At 36.4% G+C, this 17,801-nt stretch overlaps 5 protein-coding genes across 5 annotated transcripts; 2 read left to right on the forward strand and 3 right to left on the reverse strand. All coding sequences in view use genetic code 12, as the record gives it.

The window, feature by feature from the left end:
* Positions 1 to 360: 360 nt before the first annotated feature.
* Positions 361 to 3,360, reverse strand: KGF56_003226 (uncharacterized protein; the record flags this gene model as incomplete). Its single annotated transcript, XM_049324538.1, has 1 exon — positions 361 to 3,360. One exon carries the CDS (start codon positions 3,358 to 3,360, stop codon positions 361 to 363), a length of 3,000 nt encoding a protein of 999 aa, XP_049179704.1.
* Positions 3,361 to 9,054: 5,694 nt separating this feature from the next.
* Positions 9,055 to 11,289, forward strand: SCT1 (bifunctional glycerol-3-phosphate/glycerone-phosphate O-acyltransferase; the record flags this gene model as incomplete). The annotated part of the gene is made up of 1 exon (XM_049324539.1): positions 9,055 to 11,289. One exon carries the CDS (start codon positions 9,055 to 9,057, stop codon positions 11,287 to 11,289), a length of 2,235 nt encoding a protein of 744 aa, XP_049179705.1.
* A 363-nt stretch (positions 11,290 to 11,652) lies between these two features.
* Positions 11,653 to 13,953, forward strand: KGF56_003228 (DNA ligase (ATP); the record flags this gene model as incomplete). The annotated part of the gene is made up of 1 exon (XM_049324540.1): positions 11,653 to 13,953. The coding sequence occupies one exon, from the start codon at positions 11,653 to 11,655 to the stop codon at positions 13,951 to 13,953; it is 2,301 nt and encodes a 766-aa protein (XP_049179706.1).
* A 145-nt stretch (positions 13,954 to 14,098) lies between these two features.
* ARP9 (Arp9p) lies at positions 14,099 to 15,463 on the reverse strand (the record flags this gene model as incomplete). The annotated part of the gene is made up of 1 exon (XM_049324541.1): positions 14,099 to 15,463. One exon carries the CDS (start codon positions 15,461 to 15,463, stop codon positions 14,099 to 14,101), a length of 1,365 nt encoding a protein of 454 aa, XP_049179707.1.
* A 250-nt stretch (positions 15,464 to 15,713) lies between these two features.
* KGF56_003230 (uncharacterized protein) lies at positions 15,714 to 17,252 on the reverse strand (the record flags this gene model as incomplete). Its single annotated transcript, XM_049324542.1, has 1 exon — positions 15,714 to 17,252. The coding sequence occupies one exon, from the start codon at positions 17,250 to 17,252 to the stop codon at positions 15,714 to 15,716; it is 1,539 nt and encodes a 512-aa protein (XP_049179708.1).
* Positions 17,253 to 17,801: the final 549 nt, after the last annotated feature.

Genomic DNA, 17,801 nt, shown 5'->3' on the forward strand with positions numbered 1-17,801 from the left:
GAAAAACTATGAGTTCAAAAGTCCAAGTTCAATTGCTATAACACTTGGTAACTTGTTACAACACACTCACATTCTTATTTTCCCCTCGTCACCCCCTCTACAAGTATCAAATACATAAATAGAAATATATATACTTTACAATTTATATATCTCTATTGTAGCTTGGGTATCTTTTCAAAGAATTCCCTCTATAAACTAACCAAACCAATACATAAAAATCCAAAATAATCAACTAAATAGATGAAAAAAAAATTTGAAAAAATATATCATATAACATTAAAATAAAACAAAAAAAACAAAAAAAACAAAGTAGATCTCTAAGTATAATCTCTGTTTTTCTAATTTCTTTTCTTAATTACTTCAGAAGCCCTTCCATTTTTGCACTTCACTTATGGATGGGAGCTTGGATTCTGGGACACTATTATCAGTTAACGCAGGTAGTGAAATACTATCCACATGTACACTAGGCTCGAGCAATTGTGATATTGAAGGAAGTTTGGGCCGTGTGTCCCCATGTGATCCTTCTGTTAGTTCTCTTTCATCCTTATTCTCATTGAAATAGTTAAGATTATGCTTTGATGTTGAACCTCTAAGCCTGTGCCCATGCCTCTGTTTTCGCTTCCGCATCTGCATCTGCTTGTTTTTTGATTCTTTGATGTCGCAACCATCACCATTAGTGTCAATATCCATTTGATTAGCCTCATAATTGTTATCGTTGTCGACTTCTTCTGGTGTCCCACTTTCCATCGAACCATCTTCGTCTTCATCTCCTCCGACTTCTTCTTGAAATAGGGAGTGGTTCAGATTACCATTCCCAGCTGGTTCGTAAAAATTGTTTTTGCTACCATTTCTACTACCACTAATCACCATTGGTTCCAACTTCGAAGAAGGGAACTTGCTACCATTATTGTATCCGGTCGATGAATTAGATCTTGAGGAACATTCACTCGAGTTACCAGAGTCCCTATGCAACGACAATAAACTGTTGGTATCTCTAGTGGCAATCAATTCAGTAGAGCTGTTGCCCTTGCCATTGTTCTTTAAGGATGTATTACCACAATTCTTACCCAGGGAAGCAGTGGATACATCTCCATCTTCAGTACCAGATGACCGTTCTGATCTTGAGTTGTTCTCGCAATCTGGAAACTTCGCTGACAATGAATTAAAGGACAAGTTTTTGGATGGGCAGTGCAAATTGGAAACTCTATTATCGGGAAAGTACCTATTCTTTGGCTGAACCGGTTTAAATGACGATGACGATGACGATGACGATGATGATGACGTCAATAGAGATGCTCTTGGATAATTTTGTGTATAATTACTCCTATTGCTTGCGCCAAGTTCATCCATACTGTCATTTGATGAAAGAGAAGACACGGTCGAGGCCTTTACAAAATCAGGTGGAGTTGTTGAATTGTCCAGGGATCCGTTGGACAACTCAAAGGGTGAAAATGGAGTTGTATTAGAATCCGAGTTACTGTTTAACGTGAAGCTGGACCTAAGTGGAGGTAGCTGAAATCCAGCTTGTGGTGTATGACTATTGTTGTTATTGTTGGGGCTCACACTGTCATATTGATTGTATTGCAATGGATGCAAAGGTTGTTTTGACTGAAACGCTTGTGGGGAAAACGGCACTGAGGCAAAACCCAAAGAGTTGTTATTCTTGATTGCTCTTGCTTTTTCAAGAGTAGCGCGTTGCCCACTATTTTGCTCGCCAGAGCTTGAATCATTACTATAGTCACCAATATTTGAAGCAACGGTAGAAACGTAAGGTGACGGAACTAGAGTTGCAAATTGATCCGGTGTAGGTGCCGCATTTGGATGTTGATGTTGATACTGAATATGATTATGATTATGATGATGTTGATGATGATGAAGATGAAGATGATGTTGTTGATGTTGATGAAGATGAAGATGATGTTGTTGATGTTGATGTTGATGTTGTTGATGTTGTTGATGTTGATGTAGCAGCTGCAGCAGCAGCAGCAGCAGTTGTTGTTGTTGTTGTTGTTGTTGTAGTGGTAGTGGTGGTGCTATATACGATGATTGATGGTCAGCAGTATGATATAATGGAGGGAAACTGGCCGAAACATTGTGGTGTGGCGTAGGTAAATTGTAACTTTTTGGAATGTTTTGTGAAGGCTTCTCACTTGAAATCGGGTTCGTCATTGCACTTGTTGTTCCTCTTATTGTTGATGTCAATGAAGGTGAGGTTACAACGTAATACTTTGACATTACTTTAGTAATTGCTTTTCCTAAATCACTCCAATTAAAAACCTTTAAATCCTTCTCAATATTTCGTGGTCTTGGATTCTCCATACTCATAATGAAGCTGAAAAATTCTCGATCTTCTTTATTTGATCTTGAAACTGTTTTTGGCTTCAAGCTTTGTAGATTTCGGCGAATTCTATTCTTTTCCTCGATGCCAAAGCTTTGGAGAACAAGGTACTCCAACAACAAAATGATATCGACAGAAGTACAAATGTATTTATCCATTTCTCGCCAGTAAATGCATGATATTACTGCATGCGCATTATTAGAATCGATAGCTTCTATCGGCTCAAAATTGATTACTTGCTGCATATTATTTGTATCATTATGGAAGTCAAATTTGACTAATCTTCTTCTATTTTTGACCTCTTGCAAAGTCCAATCTTGAGTCATTGTATTTAAATCTCTGGTAAATTTCAAATTGACAGCAAAACTCGGGTTTAGATGATGCAGAAATTGTCGAACATATTGGATATTCGATGGTGATGGATTCCCCATATGGTACAGCTGAGACTGAAACTTGTTCTCATTCGCTAGTGTACTAGAATCTGGGGCTTTATGCGTATTGTTATTCGTGGAGGGTGCGTTAGTGGTGATGATGGGTGCGTTAGTGGTGATGGTGGGTGCTTTAAAGGGGAAATTTCCAAGACTACCTACACTGTGGGTAAGGCGGTGTACTGGTTGTGGTTGTGGTTGATGTCGCTCACTACTTAGAGACAGACTTTGACGCATCATATGCTGTGGTTGACTATTTAATGGCGGAAATACAAATGGTTGCTGTAAGTTAGTATCTTTACGGTGACTTGCGTATTGGTGGCTGTTTACAGGATTACCTTGATTATTCAAAATATATAGTAACGAGGTTCCTTGGCTATTCATGGCTGAAGTTATTGGTGGAGGTAATGACATAATCGCATGTGGCGGAGGTAAAGGTATCGTTGATGCAAGTGGAAGTCCCGACGATACTTTCAGCAGATTGCCGCCATTGGTATAGCTAGTAGACTGTTCGGTATTGAATGTTTGCTCATCTTCCTTTTTATGGTTATTGCTATTGTGAATATTTGGGTATCTTGTGTTGAAATCTACCATGACATGAAAATTAGAGGGGGGGAAAAAAAATTAAAATGTATATATGCCCGTGAGTTGAGATATAGAAAGTATATCTATAATCCCACACTTGCCTTTAATGAAACCTTGTGTGTTTCTTTGATATGGCAAATGTTCCAAACTGTGATAGGGGATGGAGCAAGATCTATTTTTCCTTGTCTAAAACAATTGAAACTCTTTCCAGGTTATCTTTCTTAAGGTTTGTCTATAGGAGGCAATAATGCTAGCTAGCCATAAAGCGTTCTCAAAATATGATTATAGATGTTGTTGTTTTTTTTCTTGAAGATCCAAATTTAAGTTGTGGGCGTGTCCAATTCGGTGTTCTTCTAGTATAACAGGTGTAAGTTGGTGTAAATGATGCTGGTGGTAATACCTCTGTTCGTATATTTCTGTCTAATCCACAAATCCACCTTGCTTTTTTCACCAAACAAAAAAAGAAAGCCAACAAAGAGAATTGGGGGAAAAAAGGACTAAAATATGGATTCCACAAATTATGTACCTCTATCAGTACCAAATAACGTAAAAAGGAAAAGGTAATTTATTGTGATAATGAGATGGTATACTATGTATATGCCCACTCTCTATATGAATAAGATAAATGGAAAAAAAGAAGCAAAAAAATTTCGTACCTTCTTTTATTTGCATAGACACAAGTAAGTATATATATATATATATATAAATATCAATGTCTCAAAAAGACAAAAGAGAAAGAATGGAATCCATATTAGCAACATGCATTTCAAGGGCAAATAAGAGGAGGGTTGGAGGCAGAAATAAGAGACAACATCAGCAGCAACTTAACTGGTCAGATTACTAAATAAACTTAGTATTTTTCTACGGATTCAAAAGGAAATAAAAGCCAAAAACTAAAACAGTGTCTCTGGTCTTTAAGATTCTAGTATATTTTTGTCACGCATCTCCGTTGACAATGATCTCCCTTGCTCTGTCATTTTTTTTTTGATAGAAGCATTAGTCAAAGCACAATCCGAAAGGGACTTGGAGCTTAGTAGCTGGACGGAGCTCCAGTGCATGAGCTCTTTTGTCTAAAGTGAAGAAAACAAAAAGCTTATTGATATCCATTAGTTTTAGGTGCTTTTGCAATATTAATATATCACAAAAGTACAAGGTGTAAAGTATGTGTTTCAAATCAAAGTCAGCTCCCTTAATCTTTCCTTAGATCTATCCTTTTTTTTTTCTCTTTTCACCCTTCCTCTATCAAATCAAAAAAAATAATAATTGTGGAGGCAGTCAAAATATGGACTCTATTCATGTATGGTGGGTCTGTAGGTGACATAATTTCCTACATTGTTAATGTTTATCTAATGCTGCAGGTGGAACTCCGCAAATGCAATTTTTATATGATAGTCCGTTTTTTGTCAAACAATGAGAAAAGTGCTTATTTAATATCGCACAAAATTGAGTAATTAATTGTTAGTACTTTTGTGTCACAAAATTGATCTCGTGTTTTCTGGAGCGACAAGATGAAGAGATTAAGGAATTCTGGTCATTTGGTAGGGCTAGTGTATACAAAACCTTTTCATTTAACACTTTAACTTGGCCTAGCAAACTTTCTTGAACATTTTGATCTGCTAATCTTTTGGCACACTTTTATTTTACTTTCTTTTCTATAAATGGTGCAAATGAGTTTATTTTTTCCATGTGGACACAGTGCTGGTTGATTAACAAGAGACTTTTTTTTTTTTTTTTTTACTTGTGTAATTAATGAACTATCTTTATTTTACGACGGAATTCGGTATTTGTTTGTTTTTGTTTCTTCTTTACTATGTCTATCATTTTTTCTTTTTTTTTTACTAGTTAGTAGCTTTTGAGATACAAACCTTTCTACTTTTTCTTTTCAAGCTGAGAACCAGCTGCAAATTGACTCAAACTTTTTTTTTCTTCTATCCAAAAATATATAGCTTGAAGTTGATTTTTTTCACTTGGTTAATCTGAGAAATGAAACTAAATTGTGGGTTTGGGGAACTGAAATAGTTCAAAGGTTAAAAAGTGCTTAATACGATATACCAGGAGCCCTGAAAAAAAAGTTTCCAGTCTAAAGAAAGTAACTCATGCTACTCACGGCTAAGTATTAATTGATGAGACAGATGTTTATCTGTCTGCGTGAGTATTGTTTTTCCTTAAGTTCAAGTTTTTTAGTTTTAGCTAAATTTCTTGATAAACCGGTTTTAACAAAAAAAAAAAAATCAGCAACAGTTTTTCCCCCCTTTTGGCAACGAGTTTCAAAATCACAAGTATCCCCTCGACATAGCAACTAATGTAGAAGATACTTTTTATTTTAATCGAAACCAACTAACAAAGCAAAGCGGAAAATAAAAAAATAAAGGAGCAAGGAACAGAGATGGCATGATTAACTTCTTGTGTGTGGGTATCACCTTGTTTGTTTTCTACTAAAAAGACAATGTGACGCTTCATAGTAAGAAAAATTAAACACATTTCGTAGATGTTATTGCTTTGAACTTAGTACATTTTTTTTCAAGTCATCTGTAATTTTCACCATATACAAATACAGTAATCTCGGACTCAGGCTCTCCTAGTAGTAGTTTGTTCCTCTCATCTTTTTCTTTTTCTCTTTAATTCTTTCTTTCTTTCTATTTTGTTAGGCCGATAATAAATCAAATAGGTTAACCCGATAAGCGTGCAGAGGGTCTAAATAAAAAATGATTCATGCAACGGATTTCAAACGCAAGATATATTTATCTGGTGTTGTTGCTGTTGGTATTGTTATTGCCCCGGCTTATTCCTTTGATAGGTAACAACTCCACCTTCTTTGGTCAAACCTCTAACACGTCCTCCTAGTCCTTCCCCTCCCCCTTTCGCAACACTGACTATTGAGAAGAAATCTATTTTCAAACCTTGGCAAAATTTCAGAAAAAATGTATTACTTAAAATGGTGAGAAACGACGCATATTAACAAATGAGAAAAACTATGTAATTTTATTATACAAAACAGAGTCAATGACATTCCTAATTGATTTATAATAGTCCCTGGAATTTGTAAGTTCTGTCCGTCCACTAATAATCGTAAGGATTTTCTCAATCCAAATGAGAAGAGCAACAAAGAGGTTTGAGATTTCAACTTTAATGCTGACGTTTATAAAATACGGACTTGATCTAAACTTTAAATTTTGAATACAAAAAGAAAAAAATAAAGTTAAACATATGTACGTCTCGTTTTGATGGCTAGAATCCAAGACCTTGAAATGCGTCAGTATGTAGAAGGCTTATCTACTCTACTTCTTTTACATAGTCCTCCTACGCATAACGCCAGAAATATTTTGTTTTTTATTGTACAGGAGATATTTGGTAAGTGTTTAGTTATTTTCTTAAGCTGAAATCCGGAGACTATAATATTATGATGCATGTTGAGCTTTATCTCGTTTTTTTTTCTTTTATAATGAAACTTTTGTGAAAAGGAAAAGTGTAGTTCACGCAAACAGATGAACATCTGTCTGCGTGAGTATTGTTTTTCCTTGAGTTCAAGCTATTTAGTTTTTGTTCCTCATAACTAGATTAGAACTATTTGCTATTATGTTTTCACGATTCTCTTAAACCGAAAAAGAATGTATTAGTTAACAAGCAATGCAAAAGAAAAAAACCATCTCACTTATGATTTACGAGGTTTCAAATTAAGAAAAAACAAAAAAAAATATCAACCAAATATCTATACTTATAGGTCAGATCTAAAATATATGTGGAACATTTTGTAAGAGATTATATACGATTGGAGTTTTAATTTGGCACATAATAAATCTTGGTGTAATTGGACTCAATGGCTTTTATTAGTTGCCTCTTCTAGTCCGTCTGTTGACTTACTTACTTACTCACACTTGAACACATATCCAGACTCTCCTTCTCTCACACCTTCTCTCACACCTTCTCTCACACCTTCTCACACACCTTCTCACACCTTCTCTAACCTTCCCTCTCACCTTCTCTAACCTTCCCTCTCACCTTCTCTAACCTTCCCTCTCACCTTCTCTAACCTTCCCTCTCACCTTCTCTAACCTTCCCTCTCACCTTCTCTAACCTTCCCTCTCACCTTCTCTAACCTTCCCTCTCACCTTCCCTCTCACCTTCTCTCACACCTTCTCTCTCTTAAAGTCTATTTAGAGGCAGCTAAAAACTTTATTTGTCAAGTGGTACTCTCCATAGAATAGGATCAGTAAATAATAAAAAAACAAGAAAAGACACTTGTTGCCACCTTTTATATAAAGAGAATGCAATCAACAAACATGCAGAATCCACCATTCGCGACCCAAAAGTAACTATTTTCTATATACTCCGACACTATCGACCAACACTATCGAGCGAAGCGAGATAGTGGAGCAACACTGTTAAGCAACACTGTTAAGCAACACTGTTAAGCAACACTGTTAAGCAACACTGTTAAGCAACACTGTTAAGCAACACTGACTAGCGGTCACCGACACACGGGTTTGATAGTGTCAGTGGCCGTAAGTCAGTGTTGCTTAACAGTACTGCTCCACTATCTCGCTTCGCTCGATACTGAACTAGGTTTACTTGTTCATTTTCAGTTGATGTACTATATATCAACAAAACTTTTAGTTCACAATTACTCCTGAATTTGCTGCCAAAACGCCATGAATATCTTCACCATAATGATTTTACATTGGTTTGTTTGTTCTTGTTTGTTCATATACTTCTGTGGAACGTTTATATTTCCAAGAAGTTGGATTTTTTGTACTTTGGTCGCAAGATCTGTTGTGTTGCAAAACACAAAAGCTTACTTTTTTTCACCTTCTGGAAAACAAGTTCTCTATTATCAATATTAAGTTATCATTGTTCACAGGAAAAAAAAAAAAAAAGAGTTGAACTTTAATAAATTAAATCACGTTTGTGTGTAATTGAATATAGAAAGAATAAATATTTATCTGATTATCTTTTGGACTTTGATACCAATAAAAGTAATATTGGTATCATTTTGGCTTAAAGTTGTTACACACGGTTACAGATGTTTATATTGCTACAAGAGGGATCCTAAACAAGAAACAAAAGCTATCAAGTAGATTAGGGTACAAATTTTTAGATATTATTATGTGATTATCTTTGTCCTTATGAGTTAATCACGAGACTATTATTTATTTATTAACAACACCAAGTTGCTAGCATTAGTATAGAAGAGCCAGTTGTAGCTCATTCGTTAAGCACAGGACGAATCGTATAGTGGTTATTATTTCTGCCTTCCAAGCAGAAGACGTGGGTTCGATTCCCGCTTCGTTCATTTTTTCATTCAAAGTTATTATTTATTTTATTTTTTCCTTTGGCTTTTACATTATGATCAGGGCTCAGGTGATTGTTGAAAAGGAAACACTTTTTTATTTAATTAATTTGATTTTAATTTCTTTTTTCAATTTAATTTTATTTATTTATTTATTTATTTATTTATTTATTTATTTATTATTTTTTTTTTTTTTTTTATCACAATTTCTATTGGCATTTTTTTCAGTTACTAGGATCCTCAACTAAAGCCAGAATTTTATCTATTCATCGATATAACTAGTAGGTATAAATCTTTCTCTCTTTTTTTCTTTTTTTTTTTTTTTAGGTTTTCCAGTCTTTACGTTTTGCTTGAAAAGATAGGATCCCTTTTTTGAGAGAGAGAAATAGAAAGGCAGGGAGAGGGGGGTCATATAGATGGGATCTCAATTTGAATTTTCTTATAAACCGCCAGGATGGTACAGATTAGCTAGCTATGATTTCTTATTATGGGCATTATCGATTGTGTTTGATTGCTTCTTCAGGGAAATACGACCGCGAGGCGCTTTCAAGATTCCGCATGAAGGTCCAGTTATATTCGTTGCGGCACCTCATCATAATCAATTTGTTGACCCGATCATTCTAATGAATCAAGTTAAACGCGAAGCCAATAGGAGAATATCATTTTTGATTGCTGCAAAATCGTACAAGTTGAAGATGGTTGGATCAATGGCGAAATGCCAATTAAGTATCCCCGTTGTGCGACCACAAGATAATTTAGTTAAAGGGTTGGGTAAGATCTTTGTTGATCCAAAGGATCCTTGTCACATTATAGGTAAAGGAACAAAGTTCACCGAGGAATGTATGGTGAGGGGGCTAATTGCTTTACCACAATCTTTAGGCGCCACTGAAATTGCAGAGATTATATCTGACACTGAACTAATCATACGCAAGGAGTTTAAACAATCGGATAAAGTACAACACTTGTTGACTATTGGTACATCATATAAAAAAGCTGATAAAATTGACCAAAAAAATGTTTACAAAATGGTATTTGACCACTTACTGCACAACAATTGCCTTGGGATATTTCCTGAGGGTGGCTCACATGATCGTCCAGACTTGTTACCATTAAAAGCAGGTGTTGCAGTTATGGCTTTGGGTGCTATGGAGAAATACTCGAATTGTAACGTCACGATTGTACCGTGCGGAATGAATTACTTTAGTGCTCATAAATTTAGATCAAGAGCAGTTGTTGAATTTGGAGATCCAATTGTTATACTGAAGGATTTAGTCAAGAAATATTCAAATCATGAAACTAGTAAAGAAGCAGTTAGGGAACTATTGGACTTGATTAGTACAGGGTTGAAAGCAGTCACTGTAACCTGTGAAGACTACGAGACATTGATGTTGATACAAGCGGCTAGAAGACTATATGCTGGAAACTTTGCCCAGCAATTACCGTTGCCTCTTATAGTTGAGATGAACAGAAGGCTAGTCAATGGATATCAACATTATAAAGACCAACCAGTAATTAAAGAATTGAAAAAAAAAGTATTAAAGTATAATGAGCTTTTGAAAAGTTTGCATCTACCGGACCACCATGTTGAAGATTGTCAAGAAGAAGTAAACAAAGTTAAGTTGATTCCCATCTTGATTCTTCGTGTGCTCAAGCTTGTATTTTTATTTACCTTGGCTCTCCCCGGAGCAACATTGTTTGCTCCAGTTTTTGCCTCATCAAAGTTTATTTCGAAAAAGAAGGCCAAGGAGGCATTGGCAAATTCAGAGGTAAAAATCGAAGCTAACGATGTGCTTGCCACTTGGAAAATCTTAGTTGCCATGGGTATTGCTCCAATTGTTTATTCGTTCTATGCTTCTGTTGGTACTTATTACTGTTTTACGCATGATATTTTGTCGTCTTTCAAATTATTTTGGTTGTGGGTCTTTTTGTATGTGTGCGGTGTGTTGGTAACTTACAGTGCATTATTGATTGGTGAGCAAGGTGTCGACTTGCTCAAATCAATCAGACCATTGTACTTATCAATAAGTTCTGGTTCTTCCATCCGGCAGTTGAAAAAGATGAGAAAGGAATTGAGTGAAGAAATCACAGAAGTGGTAAATACTTATGGACCAGAATTGTATCCTACAGATTTCAACTTGCTAGAGTTGAAAAACTCGTTGAAAATAAGTGACGATGTGAAATACATCCCCTCAGACGAGGAAGAAGACCGCAAGACTGAAGAGTTGAAGTATAGGAGACGTCTTAGAAGAAAAGCTGAAAGAAAATCAAACATGGATGTTTCTAGTGAAGAAACTGCCATTTCCAATTCGTCATCAATGTCCGATGTAATGTCCCTATTAACGTCGGATCCCAAATCCTATACAAACTTACCCATTTTTAGTGACTATCACCTACACAAGAATGTGAATAATCCAAATTTGGATTTGGATCCACAGTCGAAGGATAGTTCAAGCGTATCGCTTTATGAGGATAGCAAAAAATGTGCACAAAATAATCATTATCAACAACAACAACAACAACAACAACACAGCTATATATCTAGTCCATTACGCGGTAGATCATCCGAGGAACATATTGAATTAAATTTCTCAAATGAAACTCGGTTGAGGAACAAGATTAAAGATAAAGTGAGACAAAATAGAAAAGTATAGTGAAACTTGTAACGGATAAGCATATAGATATGTATATATAAATATGTAAAAGAAAGAGCACTTTTCACTTTTCTATTTGCACGCCCATTACGAGTGAAGCCCATCTCTCAACTCATAAAGCGTTAGCAATTGAAACTTGCTTCTTCAATTCGAGCGCACGTCTTTTTTGGATGATATCTGAAACAACTTGATGCGCCGACTAGCGCGCGTCAAGTTGGCGCGTCAAGTTGTTTGAAAGATTGACCTTTATATATACACAATAGAAATACTCACCCATCAAAAGTTTAGTTTTGGTTCTTTATTTAGGCCAACTCTTTCTAATAATTTGTTTTTCGCTTTTTTTTTCCAGAGTCGACGAGGTGTATGTACTCGTTGAGACAGAGGACTGGTTATTTGTTATTATCAAATTTCAAAAGAGTTAGAACAAGTCCTTGCTTGTCGAATATGGCTCAACAACAAACATTGGGGAGGTTCTTTGGGCGCTCATTTTCAGAGGCTAATAATAATACTACTAGTACTAGCACAACCAAGCCATTGAAGAGAACTAATGATAAGATTGTATCACCCGAGTCCAGTGCAAAGAGACCAAAAAATGAAAAGTTTGATGAGGTGAAGGAAGAGGAAGAGGAAGAGGAAAAGGAAGAGGAAGAAGAAAAGGAAGAAGAAAAGGAAGAGGGGGAGGAAAGTAATTTAAAGGAAGATTCAGCTTCAGAAGATTCAAATTCAAAATCTGAAGCAGAGACTTTAATCAAATTGAGCGAAGAACAACAACAAAATGCAAAAACAGACAAGTCCTTATCGGGATCCAAAATCCCATATTCATCATTAACTGATATGTTTGAAAAAGTCGAGCAGGAATCTTCAAGGTTGAAAATAACTGCACTTATCTCTGAATACTTTTTGGAGGTTTTACAGCAGCAAAATGATGTTTCGAAATTGATCAAGATTATCTATTTATTAATTAATCGATTAGGACCGGACTATGAACCCGACTTGGAGTTGGGTCTAGGAGAAACGCTCTTGATCAAAGCCATCAGTGAATGTTATGGTCGTACGCCAGCAAAAATCAAACAGGACTACAAGGAAGTTGGAGACTTGGGATTAGTAGCACAAAAATCCAGATCAGGCCAGCCAACTATGTTCAAACCAGCAACTTTAGATATCGACACGGTTTTTGACAATTTAACCAAAATTGCAAAATCTACAGGAAAAAACTCCCTGCTGAAGAAAATCGGTTTAATAAACAAGATGTTGACTGCTTGTGAATTGAAACATAATGAAGCCAAGTTTCTTGTACGCTCATTAGAAGGAAAATTGAGGATTGGTTTAGCTGAAAAGACGGTGCTTATTGGATTGGCCCAGGCCTTTGTTAATTACGAAAATTGGAAATTGCACGATGGACAAAAGAGAAGGATAGACGCGTCCAAGCTAGCAGCGGCAGAGGATATTATCCGCGAAGCGTTTTCAAGAATCCCAAACTACGAAATCATTATTAATAATGCTTACAAGTACGGAATCTTCAATTTATTAGAACACTGTCAATTGACACCAGGCATTCCCTTAAAGCCTATGTTGGCAAAACCGACAAAATCAATGAGTGAAGTTTTGGACAGATTTCAGGATGAGAAGTTCACTTGTGAGTACAAATACGATGGAGAAAGAGCTCAAATACATTTGTTTAACGGTGAAGTTAGGGTATACTCGAGAAACTCTGAAGACATGTCACAACGGTATCCGGATTTAATATCAATCATTAAGGAGTTTAGCAAGACTCAAGAGCACACTTCAATGATTTTGGATTGTGAAGCTGTGGCATGGGACAGAGTCAATAAGAAAATTTTGCCTTTTCAAGTTTTATCCACTAGGAAAAGGAAAGATGTCAACGAAAAGGATATTACAGTGCATATTTGCCTTTTTGCATTTGATCTATTACTCTACAACAATGACTCATTGATAACCAAGTCTCTTCAACAAAGAAGAGAGATTATGTTCAAACATTTGAAGCCAATTGAAGGCAAATTTCAATTTGCAACAGCGAAGGACTCTGCATCGTTAGAGGTCTTGCAGCAATTCTTGGAACAAAGTGTTAAAGACTCCTGCGAAGGTTTGATGGTGAAGATGTTGGAAGGTACTGAATCGTATTATGAACCATCAAAGAGATCTCGAAATTGGTTGAAATTAAAAAAGGACTATCTTGAAGGGGTTGGTGACTCACTAGACCTTGTAGTTATTGGAGCATACAATGGCCGAGGGAAAAGAACTGGAACATATGGTGGCTTTCTATTAGCTTCTTATAACCAAGACACAGGTGACTTAGAAACCACATGCAAAATAGGTACAGGATTTAGTGATGAGGATTTAACAAATCTATACCAGAAACTACACCCCACCGAGATCCCCAAACCCAAGGAATATTTTGTTTACGATAAAGCGAATTCAAATGCGGTACCAGATGTATGGTTTGATCCAAGTATGTTATTTGAAGTATTGACTGCGGATTTGTCGCTCAGTCCTATTTACAAAGCTGCTCATTCCGAATATGGGAAGGGGATCTCTTTGAGATTCCCTCGTTTTATCCGTGTACGTGACGACAAAAGCATAGAGGACGCTACTAGCTCTTCTGAAGTGAGTGAGTTCTACCAACGTCAAGCACATCTACTGTAAAAAAAAAAATAGAAAAAAAAAAAAGGAAAGAGGAGACCATTTTTATCCTTGTTTCTTTTTATCAGATATAATACAATTTACCTCCCCCTTCTCCCTTCCCCCTTCTCCCTTCTCCATTATCGTGGTGTTATCTCTTCGTCTACCTTCAAATACTTACATCCCAAATACTTTGAGGACCCCTTTCTTCATACATGTCGCTTGCAACAAACAATTCCTTATTATGATGATGAGATCCTCCCGAGAAAATCTGCTTTGCATATATCTCTCCACCTAGGAAATACAAATCTTGCCACGATCCTCCTAAAGTTTTTGGCTTTTTCCACTCAGGGAAATAATCTGGTAGTTTTGCTAGCCTTATACTATTAGGTACTTGGCTCAAAGTCAGTCCTGCTCCATCGTCTAGATTTGGCTCATTTAGTTGTTGATATTTGATTATAGCAGGATTTACAATGGGGTCAGAAACTCCGTTGGTTTCAGTTGGTGGCTCTGTTACCAAATACTCTGTAATTAATTTTGCAATAATTTTTTGTTTCAATCCTGGAATTTGGAAAACGGAACCAACAAGAATGATATTGTCATAACAATCTTGTCTCTTGTCGAGGTCATTGATTTTCAAAAGCGAGTCAAATATAGCCAGTGAGATAGTACCAATGAGTTTTGACGATGTAAAAAATCTTTCTTTACCTACAACAACTCTTTCTTGCGTATTGGAGTCAATGAAAAAATTCTTCTCTAGCTCCTTATTTTTCCTAATTTTGCTGGTCACGTCAGGATCTTCATTTCCATCATCATTTGCAACAATCTTTGCCACGTCGAATTCGCCTTCATCTTCATTGGTATCGTTTTGAACTTGAATGCTCTCCTCACCTTCCTGTAAAAATTCAAAAATCCCACTATACTTCAAGTCATCTATCTGACTTTCACTCAAATCAGGTCTCTTTTCTTTAATCTCCTCGTCCAAAACTTTTCCTCCCACGCCTTTAATGTAGACTCCTGCGTACTTTATTGTTTGGTACCCAATGACTGGAGCTACTTGTATATTATTGTCACCAACATGAACAACTGTAGCGTTTACCGTTCCACCACCAATACCAAAAATGGAAGCGAGGCTTAAATCCAAAATATTAAATGCGGTGATTTCTAATTTCTCAAAAACAAATTTCGTTATGTACTCTATTTGACGTTTAGACCATGTCAAACTAGGGACAATGATCAATACCGGGATCTGATTGATGGTTACTGGATGTTGTTTTATGATACTGGATAGAATAATTTGTAGCAAAGCATTAAATGCATCGAGATCAGTAATCTTTGAGTCTTGAATGGGCTGAATTGGGAGGCAATTATCTGCTGAAGACGACAAATATTCCTTGGTAGTGGAGTTTTGATAAACAATTGATGGAATCCTAAATTGTGGAGGTGATAACGAGTCCTTTATCCCAAACGAAAATAGCATATGATCCGACCCTGGATATATTATTAAAAAATGGTTTTCCTTGTACAAGGGCATGTTTTTAGCAAACTTGGTTTGATGTATATAAAATATTTGGTCTGAGTAGGTTGGTGTAAATGATTTTAGTCTTGATGATGTTTTTCGTTTGGAAAGAAAGAAAGAAAAAAAAAAATGAAAAATGAAAAATGAAAAATGAAAAATTGAAACTTGAGAAATGAAAATGAAGAAATGGAGGAATCAAGTTGCTAGCGTGGATTATTTCATAGAGGAATCTAACCCACAGTATTGCGTCCCTCTCCTTCTTTTATTAGCGACCTACATTGGCTACAAACTTTTTATAATTCGCTCTTGTTCCCAAGATGGACTCTTGTCTTGTAACTGTGGTTGCACCGTCACTTTCGTATCCATCTAAGTGGGTGAGTGAATCGACCAATTTTACTTCATTTATCAAAGGTAGTTCCTCTGACTGTGCAGGTAATATAGGCAATTGTTTTAGAGAAGCAACAGCAGCAGCAATATTAGGAGCTGATCCCAATCCCAATCCCGATTCTGCCCCCGATCCACCTGAATCTACTGGACCGTTTTTATACCGTTTCGGAAAACCTTCACTTGAAGCAGTCTTCGGCAGTCGCTGTTTGCTATTAACTCGCATCTGCTGCTGCAGCATTTGCGTTGGTTCTGTATTTAATCTCCTCAATGCAGGCACATCACGCACATCATGCGAATGCGAATGCGAATGCGAAGAAGAAGAAGAAGAGGTGCTGGGCCGTGTAAACAATTTAGGGACATTGCCAAAACGTTCCTGTTTGTGTGCGATTTTGGTTGTATATGGGGCTGAAAAGGGCCGTTCGTATCTATAAGGAGTCACTCTGATAGTTGACAGCCTGCGTTTAGGTTGAGGTAACTCGTGCTTGGTAGCGCCAGTAACCTCGGTATGCTTTTCATCCTCTTTAGCTACTTGTTCTTCTTGTTCTTCTTCTTCTTCTGCGTGCTTGTTGCTTACATCTGTTCCGGCAGCACTATAACTTTTAGTTATCTCCGTGTCCTCACCAGCAACAGAACTTTCGAATTTTGCGATATTAAGTTTTGTTTGTAAGAATGTTAATATTTGATCAACAAATTTAATGTCCTTTTGCTTCATCCAATCAAAATGTAGCGCTGCCAGAATTATTATACCTAGTATTACTCCAAGAACAAGACATATCACAACCAACCCAACTATAAGTGATGTTAGTTGCTTTTTGTAAGTAATTGCGATTGCAGTAGATATTACACCTACTAGAAAGCTCAGTGGATGAAACCTCGTAGCCTCCTGCCCGGCGTCTTTGAGATGGGTCATAAACGTTAAAAACTTTGATTTTTTTTTTATAGGTTTTGGTGTTGTTTCAGCCTCTTTATCCTTTTTATCTGGAGACTTTGTTTCAGTTGTCGTTGTCGTTGGGGTTGTTGTTGTTGTTGTTGCTGAAGGTGACTGTGTTGATGAAGATATCAAGTTTTTCGAAGATGTGTTATGTACTGTTGGTTTGATTTTTTTTGTTTTTTGTTTCACTTCAGTTTGATCTTTATCATTCGGCTTTTTACTGATATTAGTCAGTGAGATTGTTTCTGCTGTTCCCGATTTAGCCTTTTCAATTTCAGGCGGCAGAGGGTCCTTTTCAACAATTGTATAGGAACAGTCCATCAACTCATTTAGATAGTCGTCGACTTTTGTCTTCTGTTCCAATAATTCAGTACTTGTTGTAGATACATTATCAGAATTATCGTCTATTTTTTTCAATCTGAATACTCCATCCGAGTCCTGTTTGTAGATCAATTTCTTTTTCTTTTTTGTAGTAGTAATTGCCATTTCTTCACCTTTGTCATTTGGATTTGTATCTACATGAGACCGATATGAGCCATATATAGAGGTTGGTGGTAGATGGGTAAGAAAAGAGGAGGGGAGGGAGGAGGGGGGGGGGGGGAAGGGGGGGGGGGGGGGGGGGGGGGGGGGGGAAAGAGGAGGAAGAGGGAGAGAGAGATGTGCGTTAGGGATCATACAGGTCTTTTATATAAACGGACATATACATTTTTTACGTTTCTTAGAACTAATTAATCAAGTGTGTACCCAATGTGTAGTGAAAGAAGTTTAATTTTATGTAACTCTAATGAAAATCCTGTAACTTGTATTTTTTACAAAAAGGAAAATCGAAAAAGAAAGGATAAACGACCCTCCTACTATTACCGAGCCCAAATATGGTAACTTAAAATTAGACTAAGGGAAGAGAAGGGGGAATATGTCCAAAATTAAGCTCTCTCAGAAAATTCAATTATATTCAAGTGGGTTATCTCAACACAATAATTGTTTTTGTCTTCTTTTTTTTTTGTTTCTTTTTGCTGTCTTTTTTTGACCTTATTG

The sequence above is a fragment of the Candida oxycetoniae genome, assembly GCF_023343755.2.
Source record: "Candida oxycetoniae strain CBS 10844 chromosome Unknown scaffold29, whole genome shotgun sequence".
NCBI classification, from domain to species: domain Eukaryota; kingdom Fungi; phylum Ascomycota; class Pichiomycetes; order Serinales; family Debaryomycetaceae; genus Lodderomyces; species Lodderomyces oxycetoniae.